General features: G+C 46.7%; 1 protein-coding gene across 1 annotated transcript in view; it reads right to left on the bottom strand.

The window, feature by feature from the left end:
• Nucleotides 1-17,991, bottom strand: part of LOC139557925 (filamin-A-like) — a 238,834-nt gene that overhangs the window by 200,156 nt on the left and 20,687 nt on the right. The window contains exon 2 of the mRNA XM_071373278.1: nt 3,553-3,804. Coding sequence (XP_071229379.1) covers nt 3,553-3,804 — 252 coding nt within the window. The remainder of the gene's footprint in view (nt 1-3,552; nt 3,805-17,991) is intronic.

Genomic DNA, 17,991 nt, shown 5'->3' on the forward strand with positions numbered 1-17,991 from the left:
CCTCTCCATCTCAGCATAACCATTTACCAACTGACCCCCTCTCCTCTCCATCTCAGCATGTCTATTTACCAACTGACCCCCTCTCCATCTCAGCATGACCATTTACCAACTGACCCCCTCTCCATCTCAGCATGACCATTTACCAACTGACCCCCTCTCCATCTCAGCATGACCATTTACCAACTGACCCCCTCTCCATCTCAGCATGACCATTTACCAACTGACCCCCTCTCCATCTCAGCATGACCATTTACCAACTGACCCCCTCTCCTCTCCATCTCAGCATAACCATTTACCAACTGACCCCCTCTCCTCTCCATCTCAGCATGACCATTTACCAACTGACCCCCTCTCCATCTCAGCATGACCATTTACCAACTGACCCCCTCTCCATCTCAGCATGACCATTTACCAACTGACCCCCTCTCCATCTCAGCATGACCATTTACCAACTGACCCCCCTCTCCATCTCAGCATGACCATTTACCAACTGACCCCCTCTCCATCTCAGCGTTGACCATTTACCAACTGACCCCACTCTCCTCTCCATCTCAGCTTGACCATTTACCAACTGACCCCCTCTCCATCTCTGCATGACCATTTACCAACTGACCCCCTCTCCATCTCAGCATGACCATTTACCAACTGACCCCCCTCTCCTCTCCATCTCAGCATGACCATTTACCAACTGACCCCCTCTCCATCTCAGCATGACCATTTACCAACTGACCCCCCTCTCCTCTCCATTTCAGCATGACCATTTACCAACTGACCCCCCCCCCCCCCCCCCCCCTCCGTCTCAGCATGACCATTTACTAACTGACCCCCCTCTCCTCTCCATCTCAGCATGGCCATTTACTAACTGACCCCCTCTCCATCTCAGTATGACCATTTACCAACTGACCCCCCTCTCCTCTCCATCTCAGTATGACCATTTACTAACTGACCCCCCTCTCCTCTCCATCTCAGCATGACCATTTACCAACTGACCCCCCTCTCCATCTCAGCATGACCATTTACCAACTGACCCCCTCTCCTCTCCATCTCAGCATGACCATTTACCAACTGACCCCCCTCTCCATCTCAGCATGACCATTTACCAACTGACCCCCTCTCCTCTCCATCTCAGCATGACCATTTACCAACTGACCCCCCTCTCCATCTCAGTATGACCATTTACCAACTGACCCCCTCTCCTCTCTATCTCAGTATGACCATTTACCAACTGACCCCCCTCTCCATCTCAGCATGACCATTTACCAACTGACCCCCTCTCCTCTCCATCTCAGCATGACCATTTACCAACTGACCCCCCTCTCCATCTCAGCATGACCATTTACCAACTGACCCCCTCTCCATCTCAGCATGACCATTTACCAACTGACCCCCCTCTCCATCTCAGCATGACCATTTACCAACTGACCCCCTCTCCATCTCAGCATGACCATTTACCAACTGACACCCTCTCCTCTCCACCTCTCTCCCTTCTCCTCTCCACCTCTCTCCCTTCCCCCCTCCTCTCCACCTCTCTCCCTTCCCCTCTCCTCTCCATCTCTCTCCCTTCCCCTCTCCTCTCCATCTCTCTCCCTTCCCCTCTCCTCTCCATCTCTCTCCCTTCCCCCCTCCTCTCCATATCTCTCCCTTCCCTTCCCTTCCCCTCTCCTCTACATCTCTCTCCCTTCCCCTCTCCTCTCCATCTCTCTCCATTCCCCCCTCCTCTCCATCTCTCTCCCTTCCCCTCTCCTCTCCATCTCTCTCCATTCCCCCCTCCTCTCCATCTCTCTCCCTTCCCCTCTCCTCTACATCTCTCTCCCTTCCCCTCTTCTCTCCATCTCTCTCCCTTCCCCTTTCCTCTCCATCTCTCTCCCTTCCCCCCTCCTCTCCATCTCTCTCCATTCCCCTCTCCATCTCTCTCCCTTCCCCCCTCCTCTCCATCTCTCTCCATTCCCCTCTCCATCTCTCTCCCTTCCCCCCTCCTCTCCATCTCTCTCCATTCCCCCCTCCTCTCCATCTCTCTCCCTTCCCCTCTCCTCTCCATCTCTCTCCATTCCACTCTCCTCTCCATCTCTCTCCCCTCCCCTCTCCTCTCCATCTCTCTCCCTTCCCCCCTCCTCTCCATCTCTCTCCCTTCCCCTCTCCTCTCCATCTCTCTCCATTCCACTCTCCTCTCCATCTCTCTCCCCTCCCTTCTCCTCTCCATCTCTCTCCCTTCCCCTCTCCTCTCCATCTCTCTCCATTCCCCCCTCCTCTCCATCTCTCTCCATTCCCCTCTCCTCTCCATCTCTCTCCCTTCCCCTCTCCTCTCCATCTCTCTCCCTTCCCCTCTCCTCTCCATCTCTCTCCCTTCCCCTCTCCTCTTCCCAGATAGAGTTACATGTATGCCAAACATCCACACTATTAAGCAGACTTCCCTCTCTTTCTTTCCCCCCACACAAACCCTGAAATCACCCCCCCCCCCCACACACAAACCCTGAAATCACCTACCCAACCACCACCACACAAACCCTGAAATCACCCCCCCCCACACACAAACCCTGAAATCACCTACCCAACCACCACCACATAAACCCTGAAATCACCCCCCCACACACACACACATAAACCCTGAAATCACCCCCCCCCCCCACCCCACACAAACACTGTAATCACCCCCCCCACCCCCCCCACCCCACACAAACCCTGAAATACCCCCCCCCCACCCCACACAAACTCTGAAATTCCCCCCGCCCCCACACACAAACCCTGAAATCCCCCCCCCACACAAACCCTGAAATCACCCCCCCCCACCCCCACACAAACCCTGAAATCACCCCCCCCCACAAAAACCCTGAAATCGCCCCCCCCCCCCCACACAAACCCTGAAATCACCCCCCCCCCACTCAAACCCTGAAATCACCCCCCCCCCCACACAAACCCTGAAATCGCCCCCCCCCCCCACACAAACCCTGAAATCGCCCCCCCCCCACACAAACCCTGAAATCGCCCCCCCCACACAAACCCTGAAATCACCCCCCCCCACACAAACCCTGAAATCCCCCCCCCCCCCCCCACACACAAACCCTGAAATCACCTACCCCCCCACACAAACCCTGAAATACCCCCCCCCCCCCCACACACAAACCCTGAAATCACCTACACCCCCTTCCACACAAACCCTGAAATCACCTACCCCCCCCCCCACACAAACCCTGAAATCCCCCCCCCCACACACACAAACCCTGAAATCACCTACACCCCCCCCCCCCACACAAACCCTGAAATCACCCCTCCCCCCCACACAAACCCTGAAATCCCCTACACCCCCCCCCACACAAACCCTGAAATCACCTACCCAACCCCCCCCCCCCCCCACACACAAACCCTGAAATCCCCCCCCCACACACAAACCCTGAAATCACCTACCCCCCCAACACAAACCCTGAAATCACCTACACCCTCCACACACACACAAACCCAGAAATTGCTTACACCCCCCCAAACACCTACAATGCCCGGCCACTTTCTGACCCCGACCCTTAACCCCTAACCTCTAATCCCTGACCCCTGACCTACCCGGAGCACAGCTGTTGACCAGTGCCCCCAGTGCTCTGCCACTCCGCCAGTCTCTGCTGAAGTTGTGGATGGAGATCTCTGGGAGCTTGTTCTGGATCCATCCCAGAAGCCTCTGTTTCGGGGTCTTGTGCTGGCCGTCGCCCCCCTCCTCCTCCTCGTCCCACATAGGCATGGATATGGAGTAGTGGAGGATCAGAGTCCACACCATGCCAAGGATCAGCTTCAGGTTACCATCCACTATGGCCTTGGAGTCTGGAGGAGAGACAGTAATATATAGGATCAGCTTCAGGTTACCATCCACTATGGCCTTGGAGTCTGGAGGAGAGACAGTAATATATAGGATCAGCTTCAGGTTACCATCTACTATGGCATTGGAGTCTGGAGGAGAGACAGTAATATATAGGATCAGCTTCAGGTTACCATCTACTATGGCCTTGGAGTCTGGAGGAGAGACAGTAATATATAGGATCAGCTTCAGGTTACCATCTACTATGGCCTTGGAGTCTGGAGGAGAGACAGTAATATATAGGATCAGCTTCAGGTTACCATCTACTATGGCCTTGGAGTCTGGAGGAGAGACAGTAATATATAGGATCAGCTTCAGGTTACCATCTACTATGGCCTTGGAGTCTGGAGGAGAGACAGTAATATATAGGATCAGCTTCAGGTTACCATCTACTATGGCCTTGGAGTCTGGAGGAGAGACAGTAATATATAGGATCAGCATCAGGTTACCATCCACTATGGCCTTGGAGTCTGGAGGAGAGACAGTAATATATAGGATCAGCTTCAGGTTACCATCTACTATGGCCTTGGAGTCTGGAGGAAAGACAGTAATATATAGGATCAGCTTCAGGTTAACATCTACTATGGCCTTGGAGTCTGGAGGAGACAGTAATATATAGGATCAGCTTCAGGTTACCATCTACTATGGCCTTGGAGTCTGGAGGAGAGACAGTAATATATAGGATCAGCTTCAGGTTACCATCTACTATGGCCTTGGAGTCTGGAGGAGAGACAGTAATATATAGGATCAGCTTCAGGTTACCATCTACTATGGCCTTGGAGTCTGGAGGAGAGACAGTAATATATAGGATCAGCATCAGGTTACCATCCACTATGGCCTTGGAGTCTGGAGGAGAGACAGTAATATATAGGATCAGCTTCAGGTTACCATCTACTATGGCCTTGGAGTCTGGAGGAAAGACAGTAATATATAGGATCAGCTTCAGGTTAACATCTACTATGGCCTTGGAGTCTGGAGGAGACAGTAATATATAGGATCAGCTTCAGGTTACCATCTACTATGGCCTTGGAGTCTGGAGGAGAGACAGTAATATATAGGATCAGCATCAGGTTACCATCCACTATGGCCTTGGAGTCTGGAGGAGAGACAGTAATATATAGGATCAGCTTCAGGTTACCATCTACTATGGCCTTGGAGTCTGGAGGAGAGACAGTAATATATAGGATCAGCATCAGGTTACCATCCACTATGGCCTTGGAGTCTGGAGGAGAGACAGTAATATATAGGATCAGCTTCAGGTTACCATCTACTATGGCCTTGGAGTCTGGAGGAAAGACAGTAATATATAGGATCAGCTTCAGGTTAACATCTACTATGGCCTTGGAGTCTGGAGGAGACAGTAATATATAGGATCAGCGTCAGGTTACCATCTACTATGGCCTTGGAGTCTGGAGGAGAGACAGTAATATATAGGATCAGCATCAGGTTACCATCCACTATGGCCTTGGAGTCTGGAGGAGAGACAGTAATATATAGGATCAGCTTCAGGTTACCATCTACTATGGCCTTGGAGTCTGGAGGAAAGACAGTAATATATAGGATCAGCTTCAGGTTAACATCTACTATGGCCTTGGAGTCTGGAGGAGACAGTAATATATAGGATCAGCTTCAGGTTACCATCTACTATGGCCTTGGAGTCTGGAGGAGAGACAGTAATATATAGGATCAGCTTCAGGTTACCATCTACTATGGCCTTGGAGTCTGGAGGAAAGACAGTAATATATAGGATCAGCTTCAGGTTACCATCTACTATGGCCTTGGAGTCTGGAGGAGACAGTAATATATAGGATCAGCTTCAGGTTACCATCTACTATGGCCTTGGAGTCTGGAGGAGAGACAGTAATATATAGGATCAGCATCAGGTTACCATCCACTATGGCCTTGGAGTCTGGAGGAGAGACAGTAATATATAGGATCAGCTTCAGGTTACCATCTACTATGGCCTTGGAGTCTGGAGGAGAGACAGTAATATATAGGATCAGCATCAGGTTACCATCCACTATGGCCTTGGAGTCTGGAGGAGAGACAGTAATATATAGGATCAGCTTCAGGTTACCATCTACTATGGCCTTGGAGTCTGGAGGAAAGACAGTAATATATAGGATCAGCTTCAGGTTAACATCTACTATGGCCTTGGAGTCTGGAGGAGACAGTAATATATAGGATCAGCGTCAGGTTACCATCTACTATGGCCTTGGAGTCTGGAGGAGAGACAGTAATATATAGGATCAGCATCAGGTTACCATCCACTATGGCCTTGGAGTCTGGAGGAGAGACAGTAATATATAGGATCAGCTTCAGGTTACCATCTACTATGGCCTTGGAGTCTGGAGGAAAGACAGTAATATATAGGATCAGCTTCAGGTTAACATCTACTATGGCCTTGGAGTCTGGAGGAGACAGTAATATATAGGATCAGCTTCAGGTTACCATCTACTATGGCCTTGGAGTCTGGAGGAGAGACAGTAATATATAGGATCAGCTTCAGGTTACCATCTACTATGGCCTTGGAGTCTGGAGGAAAGACAGTAATATATAGGATCAGCTTCAGGTTACCATCTACTATGGCCTTGGAGTCTGGAGGAGACAGTAATATATAGGATCAGCTTCAGGTTACCATCTACTATGGCCTTGGAGTCTGGAGGAGAGACAGTAATATATAGGATCAGCTTCAGGTTACCATCTACTATGGCCTTGGAGTCTGGAGGAGACAGTAATATATAGGATCAGCTTCAGGTTACCATCTACTATGGCCTTGGAGTCTGGAGGAGAGACAGTAATATATAGGATCAGCTTCAGGTTACCATCTACTATGGCCTTGGAGTCTGGAGGAAAGACAGTAATATATAGGATCAGCTTCAGGTTACCATCTACTATGGCCTTGGAGTCTGGAGGAGACAGTAATATATAGGATCAGCTTCAGGTTACCATCCACTATGGCCTTGGAGTCTGGAGGAGAGACAGTAATATATAGGATCAGCTTCAGGTTACCATCTACTATGGCCTTGGAGTCTGGAGGAGACAGTAATATATAGGATCAGCTTCAGGTTACCATCTACTATGGCCTTGGAGTCTGGAGGAGAGACAGTAATATATAGGATCAGCTTCAGGTTACCATCTACTATGGCCTTGGAGTCTGGAGGAGAGACAGTAATATATAGGATCAGCTTCAGGTTACCATCTACTATGGCCTTGGAGTCTGGAAGAGACAGTAATATATAGGATCAGCTTCAGGTTACCATCCACTATGGCCTTGGAGTCTGGAGGAGAGACAGTAATATATAGGATCAGCTTCAGGTTACCATCTACTATGGCCTTGGAGTCTGGAGGAGAGACAGTAATATATAGGATCAGCTTCAGGTTACCATCTACTATGGCCTTGGAGTCTGGAGGAGACAGTAATATATAGGATCAGCTTCAGGTTACCTTCCACTATGGCCTTGGAGTCTGGAGGAGAGACAGTAATACATAGGATCAGCTTCAGGTTACCATCTACTATGGCCTTGGAGTCTGGAGGAGAGACAGTAATATATAGGATCAGCTTCAGGTTACCATCTACTATGGCCTTGGAGTCTGGAGGAGAGACAGTAATATATAGGATCAGCTTCAGGTTACCATCTACTATGGCCTTGGAGTCTGGAGGAGAGAACATAATATATAGGATCAGCTTCAGGTTACCATCTACTATGGCCTTGGAGTCTGGAGGAGAGAGAGTAATATATAGGATCAGCTTCAGGTTACCATCCACTATGGCCTTGGAGTCTGGAGGAGACAGTAATATATAGGATCAGCTTCAGGTTACCATCTACTATGGCCTTGGAGTCTGGAGGAAAGACAGTAATATATAGGATCAGCTTCAGGTTACCATCTACTATGGCCTTGGAGTCTGGAGGAGAGACAGTAATATATAGGATCAGCTTCAGGTTACCATCCACTATGGCCTTGGAGTCTGGAGGAGACAGTAATATATAGGATCAGCTTCAGGTTACCATCTACTATGGCCTTGGAGTCTGGAGGAGAGACAGTAATATATAGGATCAGCTTCAGGTTACCATCTACTATGGCCTTGGAGTCTGGAGGAGAGACAGTAATATATAGGATCAGCTTCAGGTTACCATCTACTATGGCCTTGGAGTCTGGAGGAGAGACAGTAATATATAGGATCAGCTTCAGGTTACCATCCACTATGGCCTTGGAGTCTGGAGGAGAGACAGTAATATATAGGATCAGCTTCAGGTTACCATCCACTATGGCCTTGGAGTCTGGAGGAGAGACAGTAATATATAGGATCAGCTTCAGGTTACCATCTACTATGGCCTTGGAGTCTGGAGGAGAGACAGTAATATATAGGATCAGCTTCAGGTTACCATCCACTATGGCCTTGGAGTCTGGAGGAGAGACAGTAATATATAGGATCAGCTTCAGGTTACCATCCACTATGGCCTTGGAGTCTGGAGGAGACAGTAATATATAGGATCAGCTTCAGGTTACCATCTACTATGGCCTTGGAGTCTGGAGGAAAGACAGTAATATATAGGATCAGCTTCAGGTTACCATCTACTATGGCCTTGGAGTCTGGAGGAGACAGTAATATATAGGATCAGCTTTAGGTTACCATCCACTATGGCCTTGGAGTCTGGAGGAGAGACAGTAATATATAGGATCAGCTTCAGGTTACCATCTACTATGGCCTTGGAGTCTGGAGGAGACAGTAATATATAGGATCAGCTTCAGGTTACCATCTACTATGGCCTTGGAGTCTGGAGGAGAGACAGTAATATATAGGATCAGCTTCAGGTTACCATCTACTATGGCTTGGAGTCTGGAGGAGAGACAGTAATATATAGGATCAGCTTCAGGTTACCATCCACTATGGCCTTGGAGTCTGGAGGAGAGACAGTAATATATAGGATCAGCTTCAGGTTACCATTCACTATGGCCTTGGAGTCTGGAGGAGACAGTAATATATAGGATCAGCTTCAGGTTACCATCTACTATGGCCTTGGAGTCTGGAGGAAAGACAGTAATATATAGGATCAGCTTCAGGTTACCATCTACTATGGCCTTGGAGTCTGGAGGAGACAGTAATATATAGGATCAGCTTTAGGTTACCATCCACTATGGCCTTGGAGTCTGGAGGAGAGACAGTAATATATAGGATCAGCTTCAGGTTACCATCTACTATGGCCTTGGAGTCTGAAGGAGACAGTAATATATAGGATCAGCTTCAGGTTACCATCTACTATGGCCTTGGAGTCTGGAGGAGAGACAGTAATATATAGGATCAGCTTCAAGTTACCATCTACTATGGCCTTGGAGTCTGGAGGAGAGACAGTAATATATAGGATCAGCTTCAGGTTACCATCTACTATGGCCTTGGAGTCTGGAGGAGACAGTAATATATAGGATCAGCTTCAGGTTACCATCCACTATGGCCTTGGAGTCTGGAGGAGAGACAGTAATATATAGGATCAGCTTCAGGTTACCATCTACTATGGCCTTGGAGTCTGGAGGAGAGACAGTAATATATAGGATCAGCTCCAGGTTACCATCTACTATGGCCTTGGAGTCTGGAGGAGACAGTAATATATAGGATCAGCTTCAGGTTACCATCCACTATGGCCTTGGAGTCTGGAGGAGAGACAGTAATATATAGGATCAGCTTCAGGTTACCATCTACTATGGCCTTGGAGTCTGGAGGAGACAGTAATATATAGGATCAGCTTCAGGTTACCATCTACTATGGCCTTGGAGTCTGGAGGAGAGACAGTAATATATAGGATCAGCTTCAGGTTACCATCTACTATGGCCTTGGAGTCTGGAGGAGAGAACATAATATATAGGATCAGCTTCAGGTTACCATCTACTATGGCCTTGGAGTCTGGAGGACAGACAGTAATATATAGGATCAGCTTCAGGTTACCATCCACTATGGCCTTGGAGTCTGGAGGAGACAGTAATATATAGGATCAGCTTCAGGTTACCATCTACTATGGCCTCGGAGTCTGGAGGAAAGACAGTAATATATAGGATCAGCTTCAGGTTACCATCTACTATGGCCTTGGAGTCTGGAGGAGAGACAGTAATATATAGGATCAGCTTCAGGTTACCATCCACTATGGCCTTGGAGTCTGGAGGAGACAGTAATATATAGGATCAGCTTCAGGTTACCATCTACTATGGCCTTGGAGTCTGGAGGAGAGACAGTAATATATAGGATCAGCTTCAGGTTACCATCTACTATGGCCTTGGAGTCTGGAGGAGAGACAGTAATATATAGGATCAGCTTCAGGTTACCATCTACTATGGCCTTGGAGTCTGGAGGAGAGACAGTAATATATAGGATCAGCTTCAGGTTACCATCTACTATGGCCTTGGAGTCTGGAGGAGAGACAGTAATATATAGGATCAGCTTCAGGTTACCATCTACTATGGCCTTGGAGTCTGGAGGAGAGACAGTAATATATAGGATCAGCTTCAGGTTACCATCTACTATGGCCTTGGAGTCTGGAGGAGAGACAGTAATATATAGGATCAGCTTCAGGTTACCATCTACTATGGCCTTGGAGTCTGGAGGAGAGACAGTAATATATAGGATCAGCTTCAGGTTACCATCTACTATGGCCTTGGAGTCTGGAGGAGAGACAGTAATATATAGGATCAGCGTCAGGTTACCATCTACTATGGCCTTGGAGTCTGGAGGAGAGACAGTAATATATAGGATCAGCATCAGGTTACCATCCACTATGGCCTTGGAGTCTGGAGGAGAGACAGTAATATATAGGATCAGCTTCAGGTTACCATCTACTATGGCCTTGGAGTCTGGAGGAAAGACAGTAATATGTAGGATCAGCTTCAGGTTAACATCTACTATGGCCTTGGAGTCTGGAGGAGACAGTAATATATAGGATCAGCTTCAGGTTACCATCTACTATGGCCTTGGAGTCTGTAGGAGAGACAGTAATATATAGGATCAGCTTCAGGTTACCATCTACTATGGCCTTGGAGTCTGGAGGAAAGACAGTAATATATAGGATCAGCTTCAGGTTACCATCTACTATGGCCTTGGAGTCTGGAGGAGACAGTAATATATAGGATCAGCTTCAGGTTACCATCTACTATGGCCTTGGAGTCTGGAGGAGAGACAGTAATATATAGGATCAGCTTCAGGTTACCATCTACTATGGCCTTGGAGTCTGGAGGAGAATGTAATATATAGGATCAGCTTCAGGTTACCATCTACTATGGCCTTGGAGTCTGGAGGAGAGACAGTAATATATAGGATCAGCTTCAGGTTACCATCTACTATGGCCTTGGAGTCTGGAGGAAAGACAGTAATATATAGGATGAGCTTCAGGTTACCATCTACTATGGCCTTGGAGTCTGGAGGAGAGACAGTAATATATAGGATCAGCTTCAGGTTACCATCTACTATGGCCTTGGAGTCTGGAGGAGACAGTAATATATAGGATCAGCTTCAGGTTACCATCTACTATGGCCTTGGAGTCTGGAGGAGAGACAGTAATATATAGGATCAGCTTCAGGTTACCATCTACTATGGCCTTGGAGTCTGGAGGAGAGACAGTAATATATAGGATCAGCTTCAGGTTACCATCTACTATGGCCTTGGAGTCTGGAGGAGACAGTAATATATAGGATCAGCTTCAGGTTACCATCCACTATGGCCTTGGAGTCTGGAGGAGAGACAGTAATATATAGGATCAGCTTCAGGTTACCATCTACTATGGCCTTGGAGTCTGGAGGAGAGACAGTAATATATAGGATCAGCTTCAGGTTACCATCTACTATGGCCTTGGAGTCTGGAGGAGACAGTAATATATAGGATCAGCTTCAGGTTACCTTCCACTATGGCCTTGGAGTCTGGAGGAGAGACAGTAATATATAGGATCAGCTTCAGGTTACCATCTACTATGGCCTTGGAGTCTGGAGGAGAGACAGTAATATATAGGATCAGCTTCAGGTTACCATCTACTATGGCCTTGGAGTCTGGAGGAGAGACAGTAATATATAGGATCAGCTTCAGGTTACCATCTACTATGGCCTTGGAGTCTGGAGGAGAGACAGTAATATATAGGATCAGCTTCAGGTTACCATCTACTATGGCCTTGGAGTCTGGAGGAGAGAGAGTAATATATAGGATCAGCTTCAGGTTACCATCCACTATGGCCTTGGAGTCTGGAGGAGACAGTAATATATAGGATCAGCTTCAGGTTACCATCTACTATGGCCTTGGAGTCTGGAGGAAAGACAGTAATATATAGGATCAGCTTCAGGTTACCATCTACTATGGCCTTGGAGTCTGGAGGAGAGACAGTAATATATAGGATCAGCTTCAGGTTACCATCCACTATGGCCTTGGAGTCTGGAGGAGACAGTAATATATAGGATCAGCTTCAGGTTACCATCTACTATGGCCTTGGAGTCTGGAGGAGAGACAGTAATATATAGGATCGGCTTCAGGTTACCATCTACTATGGCCTTGGAGTCTGGAGGAGAGACAGTAATATATAGGATCAGCTTCAGGTTACCATCTACTATGGCCTTGGAGTCTGGAGGAGAGACAGTAATATATAGGATCAGCTTCAGGTTACCATCCACTATGGCCTTGGAGTCTGGAGGAGAGACAGTAATATATAGGATCAGCTTCAGGTTACCATCTACTATGGCCTTGGAGTCTGGAGGAGACAGTAATATATAGGATCAGCTTTAGGTTACCATCCACTATGGCCTTGGAGTCTGGAGGAGAGACAGTAATATATAGGATCAGCTTCAGGTTACCATCTACTATGGCCTTGGAGTCTGGAGGAGACAGTAATATATAGGATCAGCTTCAGGTTACCATCTACTATGGCCTTGGAGTCTGGAGGAGAGACAGTAATATATAGGATCAGCTTCAAGTTACCATCTACTATGGCCTTGGAGTCTGGAGGAGAGACAGTAATATATAGGATCAGCTTCAGGTTACCATCTACTATGGCCTTGGAGTCTGGAGGAGACAGTAATATATAGGATCAGCTTCAGGTTACCATCCACTATGGCCTTGGAGTCTGGAGGAGAGACAGTAATATATAGGATCAGCTTCAGGTTACCATCTACTATGGCCTTGGAGTCTGGAGGAGAGACAGTAATATATAGGATCAGCTCCAGGTTACCATCTACTATGGCCTTGGAGTCTGGAGGAGACAGTAATATATAGGATCAGCTTCAGGTTACCATCCACTATGGCCTTGGAGTCTGGAGGAGAGACAGTAATATATAGGATCAGCTTCAGGTTACCATCTACTATGGCCTTGGAGTCTGGAGGAGACAGTAATATATAGGATCAGCTTCAGGTTACCATCTACTATGGCCTTGGAGTCTGGAGGAGAGACAGTAATATATAGGATCAGCTTCAGGTTACCATCTACTATGGCCTTGGAGTCTGGAGGAGAGAACATAATATATAGGATCAGCTTCAGGTTACCATCTACTATGGCCTTGGAGTCTGGAGGAGAGACAGTAATATATAGGATCAGCTTCAGGTTACCATCCACTATGGCCTTGGAGTCTGGAGGAGACAGTAATATATAGGATCAGCTTCAGGTTACCATCTACTATGGCCTCGGAGTCTGGAGGAAAGACAGTAATATATAGGATCAGCTTCAGGTTACCATCTACTATGGCCTTGGAGTCTGGAGGAGAGACAGTAATATATAGGATCAGCTTCAGGTTACCATCCACTATGGCCTTGGAGTCTGGAGGAGACAGTAATATATAGGATCAGCTTCAGGTTACCATCTACTATGGCCTTGGAGTCTGGAGGAGAGACAGTAATATATAGGATCAGCTTCAGGTTACCATCCACTATGGCCTTGGAGTCTGGAGGAGACAGTAATATATAGGATCAGCTTCAGGTTACCATCTACTATGGCCTTGGAGTCTGGAGGAGAGACAGTAATATATAGGATCAGCTTCAGGTTACCATCTACTATGGCCTTGGAGTCTGGAGGAGAGACAGTAATATATAGGATCAGCTTCAGGTTACCATCCACTATGGCCTTGGAGTCTGGAGGAGAGACAGTAATATATAGGATCAGCTTCAGGTTACCATCCACTATGGCCTTGGAGTCTGGAGGAGACAGTAATATATAGGATCAGCTTCAGGTTACCATCTACTATGGCCTTGGAGTCTGGAGGAGAGACAGTAATATATAGGATCAGCTTCAGGTTACCATCTACTATGGCCTTGGAGTCTGGAGGAGAGACAGTAATATATAGGATCAGCTTCAGGTTACCATCTACTATGGCCTTGGAGTCTGGAGGAAAGACAGTAATATATAGGATCAGCTTCAGGTTACCATCTACTATGGCCTTGGAGTCTGGAGGAGACAGTAATATATAGGATCAGCTTCAGGTTACCATCCACTATGGCCTTGGAGTCTAGAGGAGAGACAGTAATATATAGGATCAGCTTCAGGTTACCATCTACTATGGCCTTGGAGTCTGGAGGAGACAGTAATATATAGGATCAGCTTCAGGTTACCATCTACTATGGCCTTGGAGTCTGGAGGAGAGACAGTAATATATAGGATCAGCTTCAGGTTACCATCCACTATGGCCTTGGAGTCTGGAGGAGAGACAGTAATATATAGGATCAGCTTCAGGTTACCATCTACTATGGCCTTGGAGTCTGGAGGAGAGACAGTAATATATAGGATCAGCTTCAGGTTACCATCTACTATGGCCTTGGAGTCTGGAGGAGAGACAGTAATATATAGGATCAGCTTCAGGTTACCATCTACTATGGCCTTGGAGTCTGGAGGAGAGACAGTAATATATAGGATCAGCTTCAGGTTACCATCTACTATGGCCTTGGAGTCTGGAGGAGAGACAGTAATATATAGGATCAACTTCAGGTTACCATCTACTATGGCCTTGGAGTCTGGAGGAGAGACAGTAATATATAGGATCAGCTTCAGGTTACCATCTACTATGGCCTTGGAGTCTGGAGGAGAGACAGTAATATATAGGATCAGCTTCAGGTTACCATCTACTATGGCCTTGGAGTCTGGAGGAGAGACAGTAATATATAGGATCAGCTTCAGGTTACCATCTACTATGGCCTTGGAGTCTGGAGGAGAGACAGTAATATATAGGATCAGCTTCAGGTTACCATCTACTATGGCCTTGGAGTCTGGAGGACAGACAGTAATATATAGGATCAGCTTCAGGTTACCATCTACTATGGCCTTGGAGTCTGGAGGAGACAGTAATATATAGGATCAGCTTCAGGTTACCATCTACTATGGCCTTGGAGTCTGGAGGAGAGACAGTAATATATAGGATCAGCTTCAGATTACCATCTACTATGGCCTTGGAGTCTGGAGGAGAGACAGTAATATATAGGATCAGCTTCAGGTTACCATCTACTATGGCCTTGGAGTCTGGAGGAGAGACAGCAATATATAGGATCAGCTTCAGGTTACCATCTACTATGGCCTTGGAGTCTGGAAGAGAGACAGTAATATATAGGATCAGCTTCAGGTTACCATCTACTATGGCCTTGGAGTCTGGAGGAGAGACAGTAATATATAGGATCAGCTTCAGGTTACCATCCACTATGGCCTTGGAGTCTGGAGGAGACAGTAATATATAGGATCAGCTTCAGGTTACCATCTACTATGGCCTTGGAGTCTGGAGGAGAGACAGTAATATATAGGATCAGCTTCAGGTTACCATCTACTATGGCCTTGGAGTCTGGAGGAGACAGTAATATATAGGATCAGCTTCAGGTTACCATCTACTATGGCCTTGGAGTCTGGAGGAGAGACAGTAATATATAGGATCAGCTTCAGGTTACCATCTACTATGGCCTTGGAGTCTGGAGGAGAGACAGTAATATATAGGATCAGCTTCAGGTTACCATCTACTATGGCCTTGGAGTCTGGAGGAGAGACAGTAATATATAGGATCAGCTTCAGGTTACCATCTACTATGGCCTTGGAGTCTGGAGGAAACAGTAATATATAGGATCTCCGAGAGTCCGAGAGACTTTGTTCGATGACTTCCTGGAAGATCCTGATACTGTTCCCCCCCACCTCTACAGTGTTATTATAACTGTTCCCCACCTCTACAGTGTTATTATAACTGTTCCCCCCGCCTCTACAGTGTTATTATAACTGTTCCCCACCTCTACAGTGTTATTATAACTGTTCCCCACCTCTACAGTGTTATTATAACTGTCCCCCCCCCCCACCTCTACAGTGTTATTATAACTGTTCCCCACCTCTACAGTGTTATTATAACTGTCCCCCACCTCTACAGTGTTATTATAACTGTTCCCCCCACCTCTACAGTGTTATTATAACTGTCCCCCCCACCTCTACAGTGTTATTATAACTGTTCCCCCACCTCTACAGTGTTATTATAACTGTTCCCCCCACCTCTACAGTGTTATTATAACTGTTCCCCCCACCTCTACAGTGTTATTATAACTGTTCCCCACCTCTACCGTGTTATTATAACTGTTCCCCACCTCTACAGTGTTATTATAACTGTTCCCCCCCACCTCTACAGTGTTATTATAACTGTTCCCTACCTCTACAGTGTTATTGTAACTGTTCCCCCACCTCTACAGTGTTATTATAACTGTTCCCCATCTCTACAGTGTTATTATAACTGTTCCCCCCACCTCTACAGTGTTATTATAACTGTTCCCTATCTCTACAGTGTTATTATAACTGTTCCCCCCACCTCTACAGTGTTATTATAACTGTTCCCCATCTCTACAGTGTTATTATAACTGTTCCCCACCTCTACAGTGTTATTATAACTGTTCCCCCACCTCTACACTGTTATTATAACTGTTCCCCCCACCTCTACAGTGTTATTATAACTGTTCCCCACCTCTACAGTGTTATTATAACTGTTCCCCACCTCTACAGTGGTATTATAACTGTTCCCCCCACCTCTACAGTGTTATTATAACTGTTCCCCCCCCTCTACAGTGTTATTATAACTGTTCCCCGCCTCTACAGTGGTATTATAACTGTTCCCCCAACCTCTACAGTGTTATTATAACTGTTCCCCACCTCTACATTGTTATTATAACTGTTCCCCACCTCTACAGTGTTATTATAACTGTTCCCCCCCCCCACCTCTACAGTGTTATTATAACTGTTCCCCACCTCTACAGTGTTATTATAACTGTTCCCCCTCCTCTACAGTGTTATTATAACTGTTCCCCCACCTCTACAGTGTTATTATAACTGTTCCCCCCACCTCTACAGTGTTATTAAAACTGTCCCCCCCACCTCTACAGTGTTATTATAACTCTTCCCCCACCTCTACAGTGTTATTATAACTGTTCCCCCACCTCTACAGTGTTATTATAACTGTTCCCCCCCACCTCTACAGTGTTATTATAACTGTTCCCCACCTCTACAGTGTTATTATAACTGTTCCCCCCCACCTCTACAGTGTTATTATAACTGTTCCCCCCCCCCCACCTCTACAGTGTTATTATAACTGTTTCCCTCCACCTCTACAGTGTTATTATAACTGTTCCCCCACCTCTACAGTGTTATTATAACTGTTCCCCCCCACCTCTACAGTGTTATTATAACTGTTCCCCCCACCTCTACAGTGTTATTATAACTGTTCCCTCCACCTCTACAGTGTTATTATAACTGTTCCCCCCACCTCTACAGTGTTATTATAACTGTTCCCCACCTCTACAGTGTTATTATAACTGTTCCCCCCACCCCTACAGTGTAATTATAACTGTCCCCCCCCCCCACCTCTACAGTGTTATTATAACTGTTCCCCCCCACCTCTACAGTGTTATTATAACTGTTCCCCACCTCTACAGTGTTATTATAACTGTCCCCTACCTCTACAGTGTTATTATAACTGTTCCCCCCACCTCTACAGTGTTATTATAACTGTTCCCCACCTCTACAGTGTTATTATAACTGTTCCCCCCACCTCTACAGTGTTATTATAACTGTTCCCCACCTCTACAGTGTTATTATAACTGTTCCCCCCACCTCTACAGTGTTATTATAACTGTTCCCCCCACCTCTACAGTGTTATTATAACTGTCCCCCACCTCTACAGTGTTATTATAACTG

This window comes from Salvelinus alpinus, chromosome 28 (genome assembly GCF_045679555.1).
Source record: "Salvelinus alpinus chromosome 28, SLU_Salpinus.1, whole genome shotgun sequence".
In the NCBI taxonomy this organism is placed as follows: Eukaryota; Metazoa; Chordata; class Actinopteri; order Salmoniformes; family Salmonidae; genus Salvelinus; species Salvelinus alpinus.